Source organism: Athene noctua, chromosome 4 (assembly GCF_965140245.1).
Source record: "Athene noctua chromosome 4, bAthNoc1.hap1.1, whole genome shotgun sequence".
Classification (NCBI taxonomy): domain Eukaryota; kingdom Metazoa; phylum Chordata; class Aves; order Strigiformes; family Strigidae; genus Athene; species Athene noctua.
The window spans coordinates 26,832,696-26,854,389 of NC_134040.1; the positions used below are offsets into that span (position 1 = coordinate 26,832,696).

The 21,694-nt window shown below is 37.5% G+C and overlaps 2 protein-coding genes across 15 annotated transcripts in view; one reads left to right on the plus strand and one right to left on the minus strand.

Moving 5' to 3' along the window:
- Positions 1–21,694, plus strand: part of NSUN7 (NOP2/Sun RNA methyltransferase family member 7) — a 31,241-nt gene that overhangs the window by 5,515 nt on the left and 4,032 nt on the right. For 3 of the 4 annotated variants that reach the window (XM_074904711.1, XM_074904710.1, XM_074904712.1), the window contains 10 exons: positions 210–268; positions 2,484–2,614; positions 3,327–3,479; positions 4,689–4,872; positions 6,855–7,065; positions 7,685–7,828; positions 8,564–8,665; positions 9,208–9,325; positions 12,594–12,711; positions 14,318–14,887. In XM_074904711.1, the coding sequence (XP_074760812.1) occupies positions 210–268; positions 2,484–2,614; positions 3,327–3,479; positions 4,689–4,872; positions 6,855–7,065; positions 7,685–7,828; positions 8,564–8,665; positions 9,208–9,325; positions 12,594–12,711; positions 14,318–14,881 (1,784 nt within the window). In that variant the 3' untranslated portion in view covers positions 14,882–14,887. Of the gene's footprint in view, positions 1–209; positions 269–2,483; positions 2,615–3,326; positions 3,480–4,688; positions 4,873–6,854; positions 7,066–7,684; positions 7,829–8,563; positions 8,666–9,207; positions 9,326–12,593; positions 12,712–14,317; positions 14,888–21,694 lie in introns of those variants that run through there. The other variant, XM_074904713.1, reaches the window with a different exon arrangement.
- APBB2 (amyloid beta precursor protein binding family B member 2) overlaps positions 16,804–21,694 on the minus strand; it is a 192,777-nt gene continuing 187,886 nt past the window's right edge. For 7 of the 11 annotated variants that reach the window (XM_074904699.1, XM_074904698.1, XM_074904707.1 and 4 more), the window contains one exon: positions 21,140–21,307. In XM_074904699.1, the coding sequence (XP_074760800.1) occupies positions 21,140–21,307 (168 nt within the window). Of the gene's footprint in view, positions 21,308–21,694 lie in introns of all 11 variants that reach the window. The other 4 variants (XM_074904700.1, XM_074904704.1, XM_074904708.1 and 1 more) reach the window with 1 other exon arrangement.

Consider the following 21,694-nt stretch of genomic DNA (forward strand, 5'->3'; position numbering starts at 1 on the left):
TGTTAGAATTTTGTGAAATCAAACATTTAAACTCTATACTTCATCATGAAAAGGAATTATTTAGAGTTGCTACTCTTTGTGATTGAATTTGCCCTTAATTTTCATAATGTTTAAACTTTCAGTTTCTTTTGTGATTTACAAGTTATTTTTTTCTCCCATAGAATCATGTACATTTCATAGTGTAACTTGTCAATATTCTTTTTTTGCAGATCAAGATCTTCTTGAAGAAATACTGTTAGATAGTTGTGTTTACCCATGCCAGTCTATAGTAAGTGAAATTTTCTGTGAGGAAGTAAGTTTTCTGTTTTCTGAGTTTGATGTAATATCTTAATTTTTTCTGAGGATTCTGCAACATTCTTCAAAACAACATTTGTTGTTTTGAACTACATGGTAGCCTGAGACTAAAATACTGCCGTCCTTTTTAGTTGTCTAAAGCATCAATCTCTGAGGTTCTAGATAAGTTCTCTGTGAGATTCTTATTGCACCTTATTGCTGGGAATCAAAACCTTCAAAGAAAGAAGGTAAGAGAGTGAACCTAATGCTTATTGCAGTGTAGTACTTGCTCAGCAATGTTGTCCATGAGCCAGTCCATGTTCACGCACTTTCCTTCCCAGCTGTGTCCCCTTGTGAGTGGGGAAAAAACTCAGGTTCCCTTCCTGACCCTGGGAGTTGTAAAGCAGGGAGGGGACCCCATCAGAAAAAATAATACATTGAACCCATGTTTCATTTCCTAATTAGTCTTTGGTGCCTTTGAAAGTTACAAGATGAATTTGAACTGATATTATTTGGGGAGATTGATGTGAGTAGGCAAAGAATATAACACATTTGATTTTTGTCTTGTTTTTCTAAGGAAGTAAGACTTATGTCGTAACACTTTGTATGTGGTGGCATTTCCCTAATAACTTGAGTTTTCTAACTACTTTAGGTAATATTTGTAGGAAGGTAAGAATTTTTGAAGCCATAAGGACTGTAGAAATTTCATGAAAAGAGGTAGACAAGAGTAACTGAAGTGCTGTTAATTAGTGTCTCTAAGAAGGAGATGCTCCCTGGTTTAAACACTTAAGGCATGGGAAGGAGATTCTACCAGTGTCCCAACTGCAGAATGGTTATTATATACTGAGCTTATTAGTTGCTATATGCTGAAGAATTCCACAAGAGACAAATTGATAGACAAGTTTTTGTTAACTTAGCTATTCAGGGAACTAATTTATGAGGAGAAAATAATTTCAAAGTTCAAATTCTGATAACATTAAAAATTGTTAAGATATAGTATATTATCTGTGTTTATGGAGAATGTTTTTAATTTTGATAAACGAAATAACTTTTAAGTTGTGTATTTTGAGTTTTTAAAAAATGGTGTTTTACTAGCTCTGCATGAGGAATTACTTTGATATTCTTACAAATAAGTGTTTCACTGGAGTTTTTAATGCCTCTTACATAGGAGACTGCTGTTTGAGATGGATCTTTTTGCAGAAGTATAACATGCTTTGTGTCACTGTCGTGGTTTGAGCCCAGAGGGCAACTGAACACCACACAGCTGCTTGCTCACCCCTTCCACCTCAGGAATGGGAAGGAGAAAATAAAGCAAAAGGCTCAGGAATGGAGATAAGGACAGGGAGGGATGTCTCACCCATGGTCAGGGACAAAAGGTAGACTTGTTGGGGGAAGAAAAAGAACAAATTTAATACAAACACTAACAACAACACTTAACAGACAGAGTAGGACAGTGAGAAGCATTACCACATCTTGGAAACACCTTCCCCCCACCCCTCCTTTCTTCCTGGGCTCAGCTTTGCTCCTGATTTCTCATTCCTCCCCACCAGCGGCACAGGGTCAGGGGATGGGGAGTGTGGTCAGTCCTGCAGCTCCTTCCTCCTCAGGGAGGACTTCTCATGCTCTTCCCCTGCTCCAGCGTGTCTCATGGGAGACAGTCCTCCACGAACTTTCTCCAATGTGAGAGTTTCTTCCCCAAGAGTGAGGAAGAGTTTCTCCAACTCTTCCTGAGCTGCTCTGGTGTGGGCCCTTCCCACATGTTGCAGTCCTTCCAGTGCTGAACTACAACAGCAGGGATTTCCCACTGAGTCCCAGTCTCCTTCAGGCACAGCCACCTGCTCCAGCGTGGGGTCCTCCATGGGCTGCAGGGGCACAGCCTGCCCTCTCGCCACGGGCTGCAGGGGGCAGTCTCTGCTCTGGCAAACCTCTCCCCCTTCCTCCTCCTTTCTTCCGCTCACCTCGGTGTTTGCATAGGTGTCCTCCTCACAACTCTTCCTCCTTCTCCCAGGTTCCCCTTCTTAAATATGTTATCACAGAGGCATGGCCACCATCGCTAATTGGCTTGGCCAGAGACAGGTCCGACTTGGAGCTGGGGGAACTTCAAGAAGCTTCTCACAGGGGACCACTGCTGTAGTGCTGTCCCCTGCTATCAAACCCCTGCCACACACAGACACAGTCACTTTCTTTATCCAGTTGTTTTTCTGTTGCAGCCAGATGAATTGACCAGCTTGCTTGTTGTGATGCTTTATGATCTACAAGACCGAAAGTTTCAAGCACGAGAGATTTGTGATGAAGAGGAATCTGTACCAGAAGTTCGGAAAATAGAGCATTATCTAAACAGGTGTACACGCTAAGAACTTTTTTTGAATCATGGAATCATTTAGGTTGGAAAGGACCCTGTGTTGCTGCTGGATTTAGAATAGCCCAAAAAGTTAATAAATATCAGTGCAAGGTTCCTGGAGGGTCTAAGCAATGCACCTTGACATCTGAAGTAGCTCACCAGTAATTTTTATTTGCTTTTAATTATCATGTATCAAGATTATGCATGAAGCTTGTGAAACGAAAAGACTGGGAATATTTCCTCTGAAATTCTCATGTAATAATAAAACTGATGCCTCGTTGCCATTATACTTGTGTTGTTTCTGTACACATTTAGGGGTCAGCTTTTATCAAATGCTCATTCTGCACACATATGTATTTATATCTTCAAACATACAAAAAAAAGCTGATGTATTCCACAGATTGCAGTTCCAAAACATGGGAGGTTTTTTTAGCTTTCTGAGAAAATTGATATATTTGGGGGTTGTCTTGTAATTCATAATTCCCTTGGGCATTTAAGTAAACCGGTCTCGGCTATGTAGTATGACCTTGCATCTACTTGTTTGTGGTAGAAAATTTCCTATAACTCTGTATTTTCTGTAACAGCGTGCAAAATAGGCTCCACGTTCGGTTTTGGTTTCTGAGTAAGATACTATTGTAATAGAAATGTTGTGTGTTAATAGCTGATGTAAACATTTATAGAACTTAATAAACTTGGGACTATGCTTTTGTAGTTTTAGGACCAAATTGGCAGCTGCGCTAGCAAGATGGCGCGTCAAACATGATGCTCTTTCAATTGAATACATTCTACCGGAAACCATACGGAAGCAAGAGCAAAGGGCTTCTGCTTTACCTTTATGTGTTTGGATAAATACGTTAAAAATCAGGTAAGGGCTGTAAAGTGTCATTTAATATTGAGGTTTTTACATATGAAGTGATATAGTTTACTACACACTTGGTTTAGAATTCCCAGGTTATATTAAATTTCTTACAGTACATTCTGCTTAGTCCAGTGACATTGTATTATGTTTGTAGTTTTTATATATTGCAGTAATGGTATTCATAAACTGTAAGAAAGCTGTGAAACAGTTTTTCTTACTATTCTGTTTTTTGTGTGGGTCTTTCACGAAATAAATGAGGAAATAAAATTAGAAAAAACTATATGAGTAAACTCCGTAATGAAAAATACATAAAATTGGCAAAGGGTATTAAGACAGATACAATACTTAATACTGGTGTTTATTCTGTAAGGTAGTGTAAGCTTGAAATAAAAATACACTTCTAAAAATCTGTATATTCAGTGGCCTACTATATGTGTGCACTGGTGTTCCCAGTTCTGTAATAACTGGTACATGAACCATACCAGGTTATCCTTTTACCTGTTTTGTTAGACAGGTAGTCCATTTTATTATATTTTCAAGAATTTTGTATTCATACTCTTGTCTTGGACCAATGTTCAGTGCTTAGGTTATAGGCTTTTCAAGATAGAGAAGGTGTCTTAGTCTGGTTGTGATTTTGCAGCCTTTAAATAAGACTGAACTAAAAGCTGCTGCATTGATCCTACATTTAATGTACTGTGTACCATAACTATCTGAAACTGCATTTCAGCAAACAAGACTTGGTGTATGTACTTTTGAATCTTTATGATATTTGAATTGCAAGCCTCAGCATTTATGTCTTCATTACATTTACAGAAGGATTATTTCAGTTATCAGCCATTAATTTCATTGGTGAGCTGGGCTAAATTGAAAGCAATTGAAAGAACTAAACTATTGCAGCAGTAAATTTGCTACAGTGTCTCCTGAGCACACAGACATTTATGTTTTGATGCTTTGAATCATCCTCTGGAGACACATACCTCTTTCTTAATTTATTTTATCAGACTTATTAACTTGTTTCAAACCAGAATGTGTATGCCTAAACCAGAGTGAATTCCCCTCCTGCATTAGGCAGTATTGCATTTTATATATATATATATATGCATATGTATATACACACACACTAAAAGAATAAAAGGCAAAATCCATATAATCAATATGAACTATATTGCTTAAGTAACTGTTGTGTATTTAATGGTCAAAGTTGTATGTTAACAGCCTTGAAGATCTTTTCAGTGATTTGAAGAAGAAGGGATTCACAAGAGTTGAATCTGTGTCAGACTTCGACCGTTACACATACTGTGTGGACCAACATTGCTATGATGTATTGTTTTTTCCTTCCTCTCTTAAAGAAGAACTGCTTAATTTAGATCTTTTTGCAGATTGCAAGCTCTTACTGCAGGTGAGTTGGTGTCACCCTTGAATAGACACCTTGAATTACTCAAGTGTGTCCAGAGAAGGGCAATGCAGCTGGTGAAGGGTCTGGAGCACAGGTCCTACGAGGAGTGGCTGAGGGAAACGGATTCTGGAGAAGAGGAGGCTGAGGGGAGACCTCATCGCCCTCTACAGCTCCCTGAAAGGAGGTTGCAGAGGGTTGGGGATGAGTCTCTTTAACCAAGTAATAAGCAACAGGACAAGAAGGAATGGCCTCAAATTGTGCCAGGGAAGGTTTAGACTGGATATTAGGAAGCATTTCTTTCCAGAAGGGGTTGTTAGGTGTTGGAATGGGCTGCCCAGGGAGGTGGTGGAGTCCCCATCCCTGGAGGTGTTTAAGAGTAGGGTTGACATAGCGCTTAGGGATATGGTGTCAAGGTCTTTTCCAACCTAGATGATTCTGTGATTCTGTAGTAATATCATCTGCAAACTAAAATAATTGCTTGGCATTAGAATGAGGTCATGTATTGTGTGACTGTCCTATTAAATCAGGCAGCAACATACTCTCAAAAGGTTTTGGATGTTTTTAATAATCATAAGGTTGGAAACGGATTCACTTAATAAATTCAGCGTGTAAATATTAATGCTTATAATTGTTACAATTAAATTATTAAAATGGTTTAAATTTAATTTTAAAATTGTTGAAATAAACATCAGATTTGGTCAAAGAGGCAGTCTCACTTCTGAAAATGAGGGAAGTTTCTGTGTAACTCTACATACATTAACCTCAGTGAGTAGATATAATAGTATGCTAATACAGTACATCTTTGCCTCCTCAATGGCATATTTGGGATGGAATGATGATGGTTCTTTTGTATTTTGTGCAGTGTGGTTCCTAAATGTCCATAAACCCCTCTAGTCTTTTTCCTGACTTGCTGTCATTAGACTCTCCAGGCAAGATTGGTCAGAGGTTCCTGTTGTAGAGTGGTGGTGTGGAGTTACCCTTCAACAACACACAACCACAATTTAAGTGTCTGGTGATCTTGAGTGCTTAGCAGAAACATTTGAAAGGGCATTTTCCATAGATGCTTAGCATTTTCTGGAAATTTTAGCCTGAAAATTTATTACTCCACTTACAGAGTAATTCTGAATATCTCGTTTCAGTGTGTGTATTTTGAATAGGAGACTTAAAGAAAAGAACTACACATGACAGCTCCACAGGTCACCAGAACAAATTCTGAGTATTACTACTTAAGAGTATCACAGTTAGGAAACAGAACCCTCAAAAACTCCATCTCTGTGTGGTGGGGTCAGTGGCACCTAAATGGTGTAAGTAGGTACAGAGACATCAATGTGAACTTAAAGGTTAAGCACTTTTTTTTCCTTAACACCAGTATTTTCCAGGTGTGGTGCAAAAGTTGGTACCCATAGTCTGTATCTTTACTCTTTGCCTTTTTAATTAATTTGATGGAAATAATGTTTGATATGTATCTCTCTCTTCCACATCTGTAGTATGAGATCACTCTTGTAAATGTGCTTTCTGTATTCAAATCTGCCTCAGTGTTGAAATTTCTGCAAGATCTTAGGTTTTGATTTGTAAGGGCTTAATTTCTCCTATAATTATCTTCAAGAGCTGTGTGAATAGTTCTGCATTTCTCTGTTAAGCTGCCTCTGAGGATGAATTTTGCATATTGTGGCCTATGTCTTTTCTGGAACTGGCTGTCACTAAGAGTTCCTCCTTGTGATACGCATTAACATTTCTTTTCACCTATAGATACACTTTCTTATGCATTAATTAGAATTAAATTATTTAAATATAGTGAGTTAGTAAAATGCTTGGGTTTGTACTGTAATTCTGTTTTAGCAGCTATCCATGATTAGTTTTCCTCCTTCCCTCTTTCTAGTTTGTCAAGAAAATGATGAAATACTTTCCTAACTTGGAAAGGAAGTGTGGCAGTCATAGAAACCAAATTAGTTGGTCATATTTAATTTTATGTCATTGTTTTCTAGGATAAGTCTCGCAGCCTTGCTGTGCACTCTGCACAGGCACTTTTGAATGCAGGTGATGATGTTATAGTGGCTCATGTAGGTTCCCACCTGACCATTGCCCATATATCAGCGCTGACAATTCACAGCATGTCCAGAATTTTTGTTTGTGGTGTAAAATCTTCAGCAAAAGCAGACGAACTGAGGAACTTGTTCAGTCACATGGGATGTAAAAGTAGGTGTTAAAACAGTTGGTGTGCAAGTATTTAATGTAGATGTTTGTGATATCTGTAAATATGTCATGCTTCTGTCAGGATTCAGTGATCTCTTGTCTGCGGATTTGGGGAGGGCAGTAACAACTTATTTTTTGCCATAAGGTGAACTGACAACTCTTCAGCTACAGTCAATTAATCAAAAGTTGCAGAGTAACCATCACAGGTGAAGGCTCCTGAAATGTCAGAGTGAAGCTTTCCATATAAGTAGTTACTGTAGAGTGGTTGGTGTAGCTGGTAGCTTTTGGATCCATTTATTTGGTGTCTCAGCTGTTGCCTTCAGTCTCATTTTCACCTGTTTCAGAGAGTGTTAATCCAAAACACATGTACTTGTCCGGTCTACCCGGAGGCACAGAATCAGAACAGAATATAACAGGACTCTGGGACCCCATTAGCAGACTTTTCAGTGCAAGATGCCAAGGTTTAGTCCTTCAGTCTGTTGGAAATCAGTGGGACATACTTTGGAGGACCTCGGTCTAGCTCTGTGGAAGTCTGTGAACACTAGTCTCTTCACCTTTATCACATCAAAATTAGGCAGGCTTGCTTGCATGTAGAACTGTTGAGTTTTTTCCTTTTTTTCAGATATTCATTTGTTACATGAAGACTTTACCGAGATTGGACTAACTGACCTGAGAATTCAAGAGGCAAAAGTGATTTTGCTACTACCACAATGCTCTGCGCTGGGTGTGGGCAATCCAATAGACTTTATTTTAAATGAACACAGAGGTAACTTTTGATACAATAACTAGCTCATGCTTTCTGGTAGAAATAGTATTCAACTACTGTAGTCTGGACATTGTAGCTGCTTCAGTAAATTGTATCATTTTATAAAATACCCTTCCGTTTAGATTTTTATTTTAACTACTATAAAACATATATTTTAAATAACTTGCATAGTTATGTATGTCTAATGTACATGCAGACTCCTATGGGAATACAAAAGAGAATAAATAAATTACACAGATGATTTTTTCACACATATTTGGCCTATCTTAGGATTCTCAACAAGAAAACAAAATTTTTTTAGGTGGCACTGAAGGATTAAGAGTGTTTTGTAAAGGCAATTTCAAGTCAATAGTATGACATTTGAGGGTTATTCTGGGGAGCAGAGTGTATATAGCCTTTCTTTTAAAGTGAAACGACTATAGATAGAAAATTTATTTCAAGATACCAATGAATATATATAATTTTCCCTTGATTGCATTCCTTTATTGATTGTTTGTCTAAGTCTATTCACTGTGCAATTTTCATTACATAGAAACAAGTAAGAGGCAGTAGTAATTACAGTAAAGAAGGAAAGAAGAATCATTTAGGCATTCCTTGGTATTGTAATTCATAAAACCTACCTTCCCACTGCACTAGTAATAATCAGCTCTGTTACCAAAGAATTTTCTGCAAACAGCTGAATTTTAAGACACTACTACAGGTTGCATTAATAAAGTCACAACTCTTTGCATTTAGATGCAGGACTGCTAAGAGACCTTTTCCGAGGATCTGTATCTGAGGATAAACTCAGTATTATGGCTGAGAGGCAGCTTAATGAGTTGATGCATGCAATGAAGTGTAAGTGTGCAGCTCTTGGATTTCTGGGAACACCTTGTACTGTCATTTCCATTGCGCTGCTACCAGGTTTTATATAGTTAAAAATAAGGTGATTATGTTATTAGTTAACAGTAAGTGTGTAACAAAACTCCCTAAACATCTCAAGATTAAAGGTGTATCTGTGTCCTGGTATTCAGCAGCTATTAATGCAGTAATCTTCAGCATTGTGTAGTGAACTGGCTTACTGCCTTAGTCATACTCTGCTTTGGAAAAATTGCAAATGTAGTCTGAATCCATCTGCATATGGCCAGTTTCTGCCCCCCTCCTTTGGTAGCTGTGTGAAAAGAGTGGATGCAGCCCTGAATTTCTACTGAAATCTGCAAATATTTGAAAATATTTTAATTATTAAAAAACATTAGAGACTGAGTACTAATCTCTGCAGGAGGATATATTTTATTTGTAAAAATGACATCCAAGCACAATTTTTATGCTGGTTTCAGTCCTTACTAAACCACTGTGTGTATGAAAAATATGAACAGTAGAAAACTTTGTTTGTTTTGTAGTTAACGAAGTACAAGCTATTGTTTACTGCACTTGTTCAATTTACCCAGAAGAAAATGAACTAGTAGTGAAAAAAGCACTGGAATTTGGAGTGGAAGAAAATCAAGTACAACCATATAGGTATGGTATAAGGAGTTTTGTCTATGGAAAGAAATATGTCTAACTTTAAATTGTAGCATAATTCTTATCTTAGACTGATCTCTCTTGCATTAGTTTAACATCTAAAATAGTTTTTTTCTGCCTCCTACTGCGTTCCTTTGATGTTATCAGAGTACTAAGTAGCATCCTCTTGACTTTTTCATTTAATAGTTTTGTTCCCATCTGAAATTGAGATGGGAGGAAAGCATCACTGGTTGGAACTAACATTGTGGTGAGCTTCTGATAGAGCTTTCATCTTATCAGTATTCAGAGAATGAAGCTAGTTTAGGGTAAAATGGAGAATGAAGGTAATTTGAGGTAAAATGGAGACTAAAAGTCAGGGAACTTGCTAGCATGCTCTCAGCTTCTTACTTAGAAGGATCAGTTTCAAAGGACAAAGAAACCCAGTCTTAAAATGTGAGAATAGTAACAACCTCTGCTGTAGGATTGCTCCTCCCTGTATTCAGGTGACTGACTTACGGGGGGATAGGTTACAGTAGAACATCCTGTGCAATTGTAACAAATGCAAATCTATATGAAAGAAGTTTGTGCATTGTATACTTCATGTGTAGTTAAAACCTGTCAGCTGGAGCAATGTAAAAAGACTGATGGATACTTTCTGGATTTTCCTTTCAGTCACAGTAGACCAATGCGAACAGTTGGCACTTAGAGATGTAGAGAGATAATAATAATGTAGAGGTAATAGTTGATTGCAGGATGCAGTTTAAAAGCACAGGAGAGTAAAGCTGTATTTTTAGATTTTATCTTAGATGGTGTTAATGACTTGGCCATTGTGGGGAAAGATACTGTGGTTCAAAATAATCAGTGTATTTAAATTTTGCATAATTAAAATGGTAAATGTTAAGTCTGGCCAGTACAAATTAAAAAGAGGTATGTTGCGCATAATGTTAAGATACAGTACAACAAAATCCATCTTTCTTGTAAATCACTGATAGGAAAGAGCAGCCTGCTTGAAATTTTACACTAAATGGGATGAAGTCAGGGTATGTCTCGCCAATGATGCTATGCTCGTCCAAAAGCATTTATGGATTCTTGCTGTAAAATGTGTTTTCCTTTGTGATTTGAAATTCTGTGATGTCTGTCATGTCTTGACGTTTATGCAGCTATTACTCTGTGGGGAGAACTTACGGGGACCTTGGAACGTAACAGTCTCTGAATTATTTGAACACAAATAATGCATACATTCAGTATATATAAACCCCAGAATTTATCTTAAAAAAAAAAACATTTTTTTTTTCCCCAGAAAAAAAATTTCCCCTTGTCTAGAACACTCCTCCTGCCAAGCCAAACCAAAATCTATCCAGTGTTTTGCAGAAACATCATGAAATTTGTCATATCACCCAATTGTCTTCTATCTGAAAGTAGAAGTATAATCTTGGACGTAAGAAAGGGAGAATAAAATTACATTAGGTTTTTTGCGGACCTGAGCAAATTCGTGACTGAAGACTGAACTTCATAAATGACGATTCCAGAATCAGTTCCTCCTTCACACTTATGGGCATATCTTGGATGTTTTCATGCATAGTTCTTGCTACAATAAAGCTGCTGGTACCAGTTAAACCGAGCAGTAATAGAACACCATAAATAAAATATGTAGTGTGATTATGCTTAAGATGAAAGCTCAAGCTGTTTAAGATGCATGTACTACTTACAACAGTTCCTTGTACACTTTCCTTAGAATTAATTAGGTAACTTATTTGACTAAAAGAATGCAGGATAGAATGAAAGACCATTGCAGAATTACTAGCTTATGTTCATAGTAGTGTCTTTGAGAGGCAAGTTATAACATAACTTGTGTGATCATCACAGACCTACTTAATATTAATTTCCTCTTCCAAGAAAATTGAGGGCTTCCAGGAAACTCTTATGCCAATTGTGCTTACGTGTATTATATCTTTTGGAATTACTTTTCAGTGCTGGAGTGATGCTGAACCAAAATCAGGCTGTGCTGGAGTTTGGGGTCATACAGCTGGTCTTAGGGCTGTGAAATTGTAAAGGTGATTTCAAATTTACCCACTGTCTTAAGATGAGCTCACCTTAAGTTTATAGCAAAGGCTTTGCCTTATGTAAGGGTACACATTGTGAACAGGTGTGTATAGACAAGACACTAAACCATTCATGCATTTCCCTTTGGTCTATCAAATTCAAGATATTTATTGCATCAATTTTCACGGTCATACCATCTGTTGAAGGGATTCCTGGTAACAGTAATATGTATATATCAATCATAATAAAGATTCCCACTTTTTTGCATTGAATGACCAGATCTAAAAGCAAAAATCTCCTGTTTGTCATAAGACACTGAGTTTTATTTAGTAATGCAGGGAGGATATGAGCCTTTGTAGTCTTGTTTTACCAAGTTCTGAGGGACATATAAGAAAATCCAGATTACAGTGAAAAATTGGGAAAAAGTGGTTTTGCAGACTTCCTATTTAAAATGGACTAGCCAGCCAGATCAGGATATTTCTTACAAATACTGAATCTATTTCTCTGTAACCATCTTTGAATAAAGCTCTGTCTCAAGAGGATCAAGGGAGCATTGAGGAGGGGCTGTATCTTGCAGTCCTGAGTAGTGCAAAGAGGAGGGGGTAATAATTGCATAAGGATATTTTGATAGTGTTTGTACTGAAACAGTTTAGTATCAGTTTAGCAGCCTTCTGAGCTAAGGCCTTGAGGCCTGTTTCTGACAGCTAGGGATTACTGGAATACAGACAGAACATGAGAAAAGGCTAGTCCTTCCTTATGCACTGATACATTGTAAAACTATAAATCTGAAAAAAACCAGCACTCAATTATTACATTTTAGTTTAGATAGATGTATTATTTATTATAAGCATATACTTAATAACTCCCAAGTTAACACCACCACAATTTCTGTGTACTGCTTACTGTTTTCAGGGCGTTCTGCAACTTCATGGACAACTTCATAATCCAGTAATTGCAGACCCGAGAAAGAATTGTTAATTATGCTCATACATATTTATTATCTGGTGGTTAATATACTTAATTATTAGAAAAAAATGTGAATTATGGGAAAAAATTGAAAAAAACAATTCTAAAAAGATGAATTCCCATGTCTTTCTTGAATTGCAGTTTTTTAAAATGAAGATAAGCCTCTATAAGATTGTCACTGAAAGACATAATCTGAAAATTAATTTTAATACATTCTTGTTTATTTCCTTTTATATCCTTAAATATTATTTTCTGGTCATTTGTTTATTTTTTACAGGATTATTCCTCCTGTTTTTTCTACTTCCTCCAATTCAGAGCCTTCCACTGAAACTTTTTTCAAAATGGAGCCATCAGAAGTTTCCAGTGGCTGTTTTCTAGCTGTTCTAGCAAGAGAGGTAAGCTAAGAAATTTACCATTTAAAACCACTTTACAGAAGAGGAATATTGCCATTTTCCACAAAAGAATATATGAAATGGAACATTTAAAAAAAAAATCCTGGCTATTCTTAAGTTGTCTTAAGAACAAAGAATAGGTGAGCAGTTGACATGTGCCACTTCTAGAGTTTTATGTTGAGCAGAGCTTTCCAACGTGTGCCGTTTCTTCCGGAGCTGTTTGTGGTCAGAGCAGTCTCAATCTAAATCAGTGGTAGGACTATCTAGAGGAAATACATTGTTGCTGTCACACCTTAGAATGAAATACACAACTTGATTAAGACTCATGATAAATGGTGTTTATAGTAAAGTTATTTGTTATGTCTGTATGTGTCACCAAGTTTTTCCAGTATTCAAGCAGACAGTGTCACCCGTAGGGATTAAGTTTATTATAATTTGAATAAAGTAGGTATGAATATGTTTCCTTCCAAAAGTAAGGCGCATGCAAATCTGGTTTGAAAGGCAGGGGGCTTTTGCTGAGTAAATGGAAAAATCTTGGCATGATTCCCAAGGAAAGGCCTTAAAGGGCTAGTTTGCATCTCTGAGCATCAACATTTTCCTGTTGAAGGAAGGAGGGGAGCTAATTAGAATTTCACTGAAAATTAAAGATATGCAATCTTACTTGGTTATTTGTACCACTTTCTGTCATACTGCAGTTACAGTGCTTGAAAAAAGCTTGTGTCTTGGGGGAAATTAGAAGATTTTATTAAAAGTAAGAGAATCACACATGAAAAGCCTTTCAAGTTATCTACTATTGACCTCTTTCTTTTCAGTGTAAAGTATTTTTTAATCTGGCTCCCTGAGCTAATAAGTTTTAGTTAATCATGCTGTGTACATCTGTCTACCATACTTTCTCTTGCCACAGAAAGAAATACTTTTGTTTCAGGTAGTTGATTTGAATAATTTTTTAGTCAAATTCTAATGCACAGAAGCAACTGCTCCAATGGCCAATTTTTAGGTGATTCTGGAAATGAACATCTTCCGCAAGGCAGAAAATGTGTACTTATAATTTAAACTGAACTGAACTGAAATTTCTGGTTTACAGAAACCCTTCTTGGCTAGTTGTAAATAGTTTCTTCCCATTGCCTCTCTGTACAGACTTGGATGTTGACCTGGTTCCTAGTTAATGTAGTTTGAGTTCCTTGCTTATCTATTACGAGCAAGGATTGTCAGTATCATGAAAATTATTCATGTTTAATGTTATTGATAATATTTATGTATTTAAGTAACTATTTCTGACACACACAAAAATATATATGTATATGCATGTTATTGTAGACATGTTACAGAGGAAGTCACTGTGGGACATGTAGTACAAAGTCCAGGATTCACTTTCCCCTCTTCAGGCCTGCAGGAAGAGCAAATGCTCAGATACCTCTTTACACGACAGTCACATTCTTAATTTCTTGAATGAATAGTTGGGTTAGCATTTATCACGTGACTTAAGACTTTCTGCTAGATTCTGACATAGTTCTCTCATGGAGTAAATTCTGAGGAATTTGGGATTAAAGTATTGAGTTTGCAGTTCTGTGTTGTGGCTTAGATGTGTTGTTTCCTTTGAAATTTTCAGAAAGATTCTCCTGAAAATGTGTCTGTTCAAGATATTTTGGCTCGTGCTGCAGCAAAAGGACTACTGGATGGCATTGTTGTAGAAAAATCAAAGGAAAAGGAGAAAAAACAAAAAGTAACACAACGAACACAACACAGACATATTACTGGTAGTGGTACAGAGCCAAAGACTTCAGAGTTTCTTCGCTATCGAACTGTATCTAAGGCTGAAGTTTGCGTGTCTAAAGCAGTCAGTACCAAACAACAAAAAAATGTGAACCGCACAAAGGGCTATATTCAGCTGAAAAAATCTGTCAGCCCCGTTTCAGGCTCAGCTCTGCCTAAAGTGCTGAAGCACACATCTCATTTGTCACCTGCAGGCAAAGCGTATGAGAGACAGACATCTGCTAGAAAGGCACGTGCACAAAAGGAAAGGCTTGTATTGAAGCCTGTGGAAATTGTTTTGCCTCCAGTGATAACACCATATGGAATATCACAAAGAAACAAACCCAAACCATCAAATTGCTTTCATGGCTGGACTGGAGCAAAGGGCTGGGCTGGTAGGATGTTTCCACCACCTGTCTAAAGGGGTCAAGGCAACTGGGCTGAGCTGTCCTCGACCACAGCTGTAAGAATCTTGCAAACTTTGCTCTACCTTTATACAGAAGGTAAAGATTCCTGTATATATTAATCAACACACTTAGATTACAGTAGACCTCTATGCAGCTTAATCTTGCTGTGGGAAAGATATATTATGGGATATTTGCATAGAAATATCCGTGTTAGTACTTTTTAAACCAGTAATCACACTTACGCTCAGCTGTGTAAGGTGGATAGACCATTGCGGAGAGTGAGGTAAAAAAACTAGCTTCTTGCTAGACACCTTAAAGCGACAAGTTAACACATACATTCCCTCCCCCTGCCCCCCAGCTGCATAGATCTGTAGGAATACTCAATTTCAAATGCATTTTAAAAGACTGCATTTTTTAGTGGCCATTTCTCTTTACAAGTGCTAGATACCATTTTTGTGGGTTCCCATTTAGACTCCGACACATGGAAAGTAAGCCTTGCACTGTAAGCCACACCTTTATTTCTCACCTTTAAAGCTCACCTTTATTTCTAAAACTGGATGTGAACTTTTGTACAGGCAACTGGCCAAGTACACTAAAGCTCATGCATAGGCTTTCTAGTACTTAGTCCCTTGGTTTCTACTCAGGTGTGTCTCAAAATATTAGTGAAAACTAGATAAAATATTCTAATGTTAAAAATACTGAATTGTGATCATAACATCATGTGGACTGTGTCATGGCTCATAACCGCTTTTCACAGCCTTTCTTAACACAGGCGGTTCTCAGTTGAGAAGAGTTGCTACTGTCTAAGTTACTTTTATAAATGTTACTGCTAGTCAGTTGAATAATGACTGAACACACAGTGGTTTGTCTCTGGAAGGAGCTGTGGGCTTCTAACCTGCTCTCTCTTGCTAGCAAATACAAAATAAAATATAATGACTATCTTAGGTCTTGTAATCCAAGTAGAGGATAAAAGGGATACACAAGGATACTTTTAACAATAATCTGATTTAGTATTAAATATGGACAGTATAAAGAAGGAAAATGACGAACAATGACAGAACAACAGCAAGAGAAACCTCAAAAATTGTATTTAGATTAGAAGTGTTGTAGAAATGAAAGAAAGACAGCATAGCAATATAGAAAGGCAAAGGTAGCTGTGACCCAGAAGAGAAATTTTCCTCTAGGCAATCATTTAAGATACTTGGCAAAAGTGCTGCCAGTAGTGTCAACAGTATGGTATTGAATCTTAATTTATGCAGCGTAGGAGTCTGGATTTAGACCATCCAGATAAAATGTTTTAACATCTCTGTAACAATAGTTTTCCTCACCCACACCAGTCAGTGTATCAGCACTACCTTTAGAAGAAAGGCTGTGAAGCATACTACACCAGCAGTGCAGACAGCTGGCTCTTGTACATCAGATAAATGTCCTTGCTTCACTGAGGGAGTGAAAATTTCTTTTAGCATTTTAATCTGAGCCAGCTGTCCTATTCAAAGGCATCACTCACCTGGTTACGGGTTACTTACATACCCCTGTGAGTAACCCGTACTCCTTACCTCTTCCAATAAAAGTATGAACTCTGCTTTTGTTTCTGAACAAACTTAGAAGGATAGTTCTAGACCTGTGCCCATGCAATGTATACAACTGAACAAATCCCTATTTTATTTCAAAACCATCTTAGAGGAGGAGAGATTCTACATGTTACATAAAAGGAATGGACCGTAAGGAGATTCCAAGGTTTTTTTCAATATGGTTGTTAAATGCTTAAAATAAATGTAGGGATTCTGCAGTTACAGAAACTATTTTTTAAAATCAAAATCTGTATCACTCATTAAATGTAATTAAAATTACTTGTAAAAGAGCATACATGTGTCTGATGACAGAATTTCTGAACTCTATATGTAATATGTGTCATGATGTCCCACAGTCAGCCTCATCTTGCTTTCAGCAGTTTGTGTCTTTGAAATGTTATGGAGGCTAAACCAGTTAGAATCTTGATGTCTTACTGAGAATGTCAAAGGGCTTGTAGTGAAGAATTTGATTCTGCAGGTCAGGAACTCTGTAAGCACCGAACATCCCATGCTGGCAACGTCTGGGACTGAATTCAGATGGCTTGTAGATAGAAGCCTGTATGCTCAGTTAAACACTCGCCTTCTTACAGTAAAGCTGTATTTTATGTAACTAATTTTCTGTAATCTAGTTCTGTATCTGTAATTTGCAACTAGAAACTGTTGATTCAGTTTTGCAGGTACGAAAGTGTCCGTCGTACTACCATTGCCTCTAAACCACCAGTATGTTTTTCCCTCCCCTCAACCTCAATTTGGAACAGAAGAAATAATTTCCCCATTTCGTGGACCAGTAACAATTGAGACAATCATTTTATGCAGCTAAATTTATTCTCAGAACAGATTACATTTAAATGTGGAGAAGGGGTCAACAGCAGGGAAAATTGTTCTTTTTGGTGTCAATCAGGTGCTTTACGTAAGACTGAACTCTGCTAATAAAACAGTGAGCGTGTTTCCTTCTTTCTTACATGCTTTTGCTGACTGTACAGCACAAGTTTTAGCAATGTATTAATTAACCTGCCCAAGAAAGGAGTAGCGGGGTTAATGGTAATAGCGAAAGGCTGAGCCTGTATTAACTGCTGAAATGAGAAAGTCCTCTTTTCCAGAGGTGATTTACTAACAATTTTAGGTCCCTAGTTAAATGATCTATGAAATGCTTGATAAAATTAAAAGACAGGGATGTAGAAGTTTTAGTGACACAGAACTGGTGTAAGCTATTAGATACTCCATAGTTTTTGTTCCTCTGTCACAAAAGGAAGGGCATGTTGTTTCAATAGGTGCAGGTGACTGCACACTAAATGTGTGACTAAGAACTCATTTTACTGTGAATGGATTCTATGCCCTTCCATGTGATTTTTGTTACTCCTGTTTAACCACCCTGTAGGCGGCCTATCTCCCACACCCCCTTGCTCCCCTTCAAATGAAATCCTAAGTGGCTTCAATAAACCTACAGCCAGCACTGCAGATTTCAAAAGAAAGGCTTTTATCTCTTAGTCGTGGACTGTGAATATAAATCGTTTTGCTTCTGCAAGGGAGCATATTAATGACATGACTGACGTGATACTTACCTCTAACTTACTACTTGCATTGAAAAAAATTAAGAAATTAGCTTTGCTTTACATGATTTTTCTACAGACTTCAATAAAAACGTGACTACAAGTAATTACAAAGCCTGCCTTTTTTTAGGCAACCTATAGTATACAGAGTGGAGAATGTTACAAGAGCACATCCAGTAAGACATTACATCAACATAATAATGCAGGATATTTCAGTAAAAATAGAATAAATAAAATAAAAATATTTTAAGCTGTATTTAACAGGTTAATTTAAAATATGGCATCAGACATACAAGGCATAGTGAACATGGCTGCCTGCCTACAGAATCACTAGGTATTATAAAAAAATGCATAGATAACTGAAGGGTCGCTATAACATCAACTAAACCAGTGACAGTTCCTCAAACGCACATATCCCATACATACTTTTTTGGCCATGGTAAAAGGAGTGTCTTAATATATTGTTTACAAAAGATAACGGGCTTTGCAATATTAGGCTCTGATTCTGCAAACACCTGGGTGTATATTTAATCTTTTGGAGAATAGGGAGCTCTACTGAAGCAAAAAGGCCACATACCATTAAGCACACTACTTAAATATTTGCAAAATCAACATTTTCTTAACAGACACAAAACTCTTAAAACATATTGGCAAGTGACCTACGGCTTTTCAGGTACCTGTCTGTTTTCTCCTCAGCCCTTCTTGCAGTCTCACACTTTGCTAGTGAAAACTGACTAGATGTTCATAGCCTTGCCAACACTGATGCAGAACCTTTACACTGCTGTTTGCTAAGGGTTGGCTTAGTTTAAAGAAGTCCAGATATCTCCTGGAGAGAATCAGCGCTGTACAGATGCACCTACAAAATTCAATTATACCTCTTAAAATTCACTGTTGTAGAATAGTTGCCAATTCCAAATCCTGGCATTTCCAGCTGGAACTTTTTTAAAAAGACACTGTCAAAGTCTTTTCTGTAATTTAAACCAAAATTTGAATTACGAAACGATGACAAATAAGGCAAGTTTCCTCTCTTAGCTTCACAATCCTACCTAAAGGTACATTGTTAGCCACCACATTTTGGTAGCAGCCATGGTAGGAAGTGAGTTTTTACACCGCTGCGAGCAGACGTCACTGGGATCAATACTAGAACCTGAACAAGCACATATGCAAGCTGCCATCTCCATGCTCTGCCATCTGCCCGCAGGGTCAGTTTAAACTGCAGGCACTGCTACGAGGGGTGTGTCTGTTTGCGCCCCCTCAGCTCGGCTCTGTGCTCTCCCTGCCTACCCGGCAGAAGCAGTTTCTCCTCTGGCTGTACAAGCACTAGAGCTGGTGCAAAGGAGGTGACGGGAGGGCAAAGCTTGCGAGGGGGAACAATCGTTTCAGTGCCAGGGGTGCAGAACGGTGGTCACAAAGAGATCTGAGATCAGTGGAGGATCAGCTCTTTGGAGGGTATTCTAGAGAGCTAAATTTAACTACAATAGTTGCATAGCTAGCCTTCACCTGACACTTGCTCATATATCACGCTGAGTTGAGTTTAATGATTTTTCTGCAGTTTTCAATGCAGAAATTACTTGAATCATCATTCTCTTCCCCTGTGTATTCCTAAGCTGCTTTGCCCAGGTGTTGCCGTTAATTTCTTTACATAAGGAAATCAAAAGAAAATAGTTTTTTAATAACAGTCTCTTGCATAGTAAAATAAAAAAAGAGCTCTTGTAATAACAATCTTACCATTGTTCTTTTAAAATTACAGTATGACCAGATTTGCAGACTTGGGAGACAGGTACAGTTTAGAACATAACTATAAAAGGAGGCAAACATTTTTAATGCTAGTTAAAAATATCTTTAATGATCCCTTTCCAAAATTTGTACCAATCTGCAGGTCTAGACAGAAACTGGTAAAGCGAGAGACTCAAGATTCATAACTGCATTTTAAAATTAGCCTGAGGTACTTTTTTAAGGGGCAGTACTAGGCTGATATGTCAAGGTCTGCAGCAGTGTATAAATCAAAGCAATTAGATGAAGCCTTTGGAGCAAAAGGATTGAAATGAAGTTGTACCACCTGAAGCACTGTCCTGTTAGAAAACAACTTTCTTCTTATTTTGTCACAATAGCATTAAAAGAAATGTCATGGAATTCTGTAAATAACAAGAAACATGATTGTTCTTTTTGTGGCATGTTAAGTATTCAGCAACAAGCTCTGAGGCAAAGGGGGAACTGTGCAACCAGACATTGAATTGAACATTTCATACACCACTTGTATGGAAAAGGTACGGAATACTTTAGTCTCTGTAAGAGTTGTAAGACATTAAAATTACTGCTTAGTTCTTTCTTACTCCTGATTGGTTTGAGTCCTGTGTGAAACAAATGGTATTTCTGATGAAATAATGGCAGATTTAGGAGAATAAATTTAACAGCCAACAGTTGCATTTGTATGTTTAAAGCTGAAAAGCTTCAGTGGGTCACCCTGCAACTCAATTAGTGAAAACACTTCTGGATTTTTCAGCACTGGTTTGGTATGAAACATGATTCTTCTCTAAGACCATAATGTATAACCAGGAGATGAAATAATGACACCATGATTCAAAAGCATGTCAGGGAGGTGGTTGCTAGACCAATGCTGACAAACAGTTTAAAACTAACAGGTGTAGTTCTGTAAAAAATAAAACTTGGTATTTAATCTACAGTGATTCAATGATAGCTAATACCTGGTACCTACTCCAGTGTTGAGAACAGAGCAAAGTGCTGTAGGATTTAAGATTGGTTTGTGACAAATCCAGCTCAAGATGGTGAAACTCAGACATCATTCACTCCAAGGACTTTAGCATGAGTTCACTGGGAGGGACGTGGACATATTCTTTTTTTGTGAGAGTTTAGGTAATGTTCATGTATTTACAATCAAACAGACCTTCCATTGCTCATCATGTAACTCACTGACAGCAAAAAAATTATTCATGCTTCTTTTCATATCACACGATGGTGGCAAGAACGAGAGAACATGCTTGTCTAACATTGTTTCGATAAGGGTAAATTCTCTGAAGACAAAGCATCAGCAATTTGAAATGGAAGGGCAGACACTGTCAGTTCCTTTTTGTTAGTGTAGCTACTGTTATCTTCAGTTAAATGTCAGGAGAATCTTCTCTCTCTTATGCAGCTATGGCATCTCAGTGACTGGGCGTTTCTGTTTCAAAGTGTCAATGAGGGACAACACTCCTCTTTTTACGTTAGTTGTAACTCTTCTAGTCACCGAGTCTGCAGGAGGTGGGGGCGGTCGAACTTTCTGTGAAGGAGGTCTGGCTACTAAGCACTTCTGATACCGTAACTGCAACAAAGCAAAAGCATTCTGCAATCCTTACTGTATCCAATACTTTCACAGAACATTTTAAATACACTTTTAATACTTTTTCATTAGATGTAGTCAAACCTCCATTTTAGCTGTGACAAACAGCTGAGCTGACGTTAATGAGACATTGCTCTGTCAGTCTGTGGGCAGAAACTGTTGATTAGCACAAGATGGATACTAAATCATATGAACAGCCCTTCGAAAAATGAAAAATAAGTTTTCTAGGTTCATCTATTCTTGAATAAGGATTATTCTCACTACATTGTCATTGGATTGTATAATACAACTTCAAGCAAAATGTTTTTCCAGCGTTAGATAACTTGTGTAGTGAAAGAAAAGATTTCTGACTTACACAGACGTTGCAGA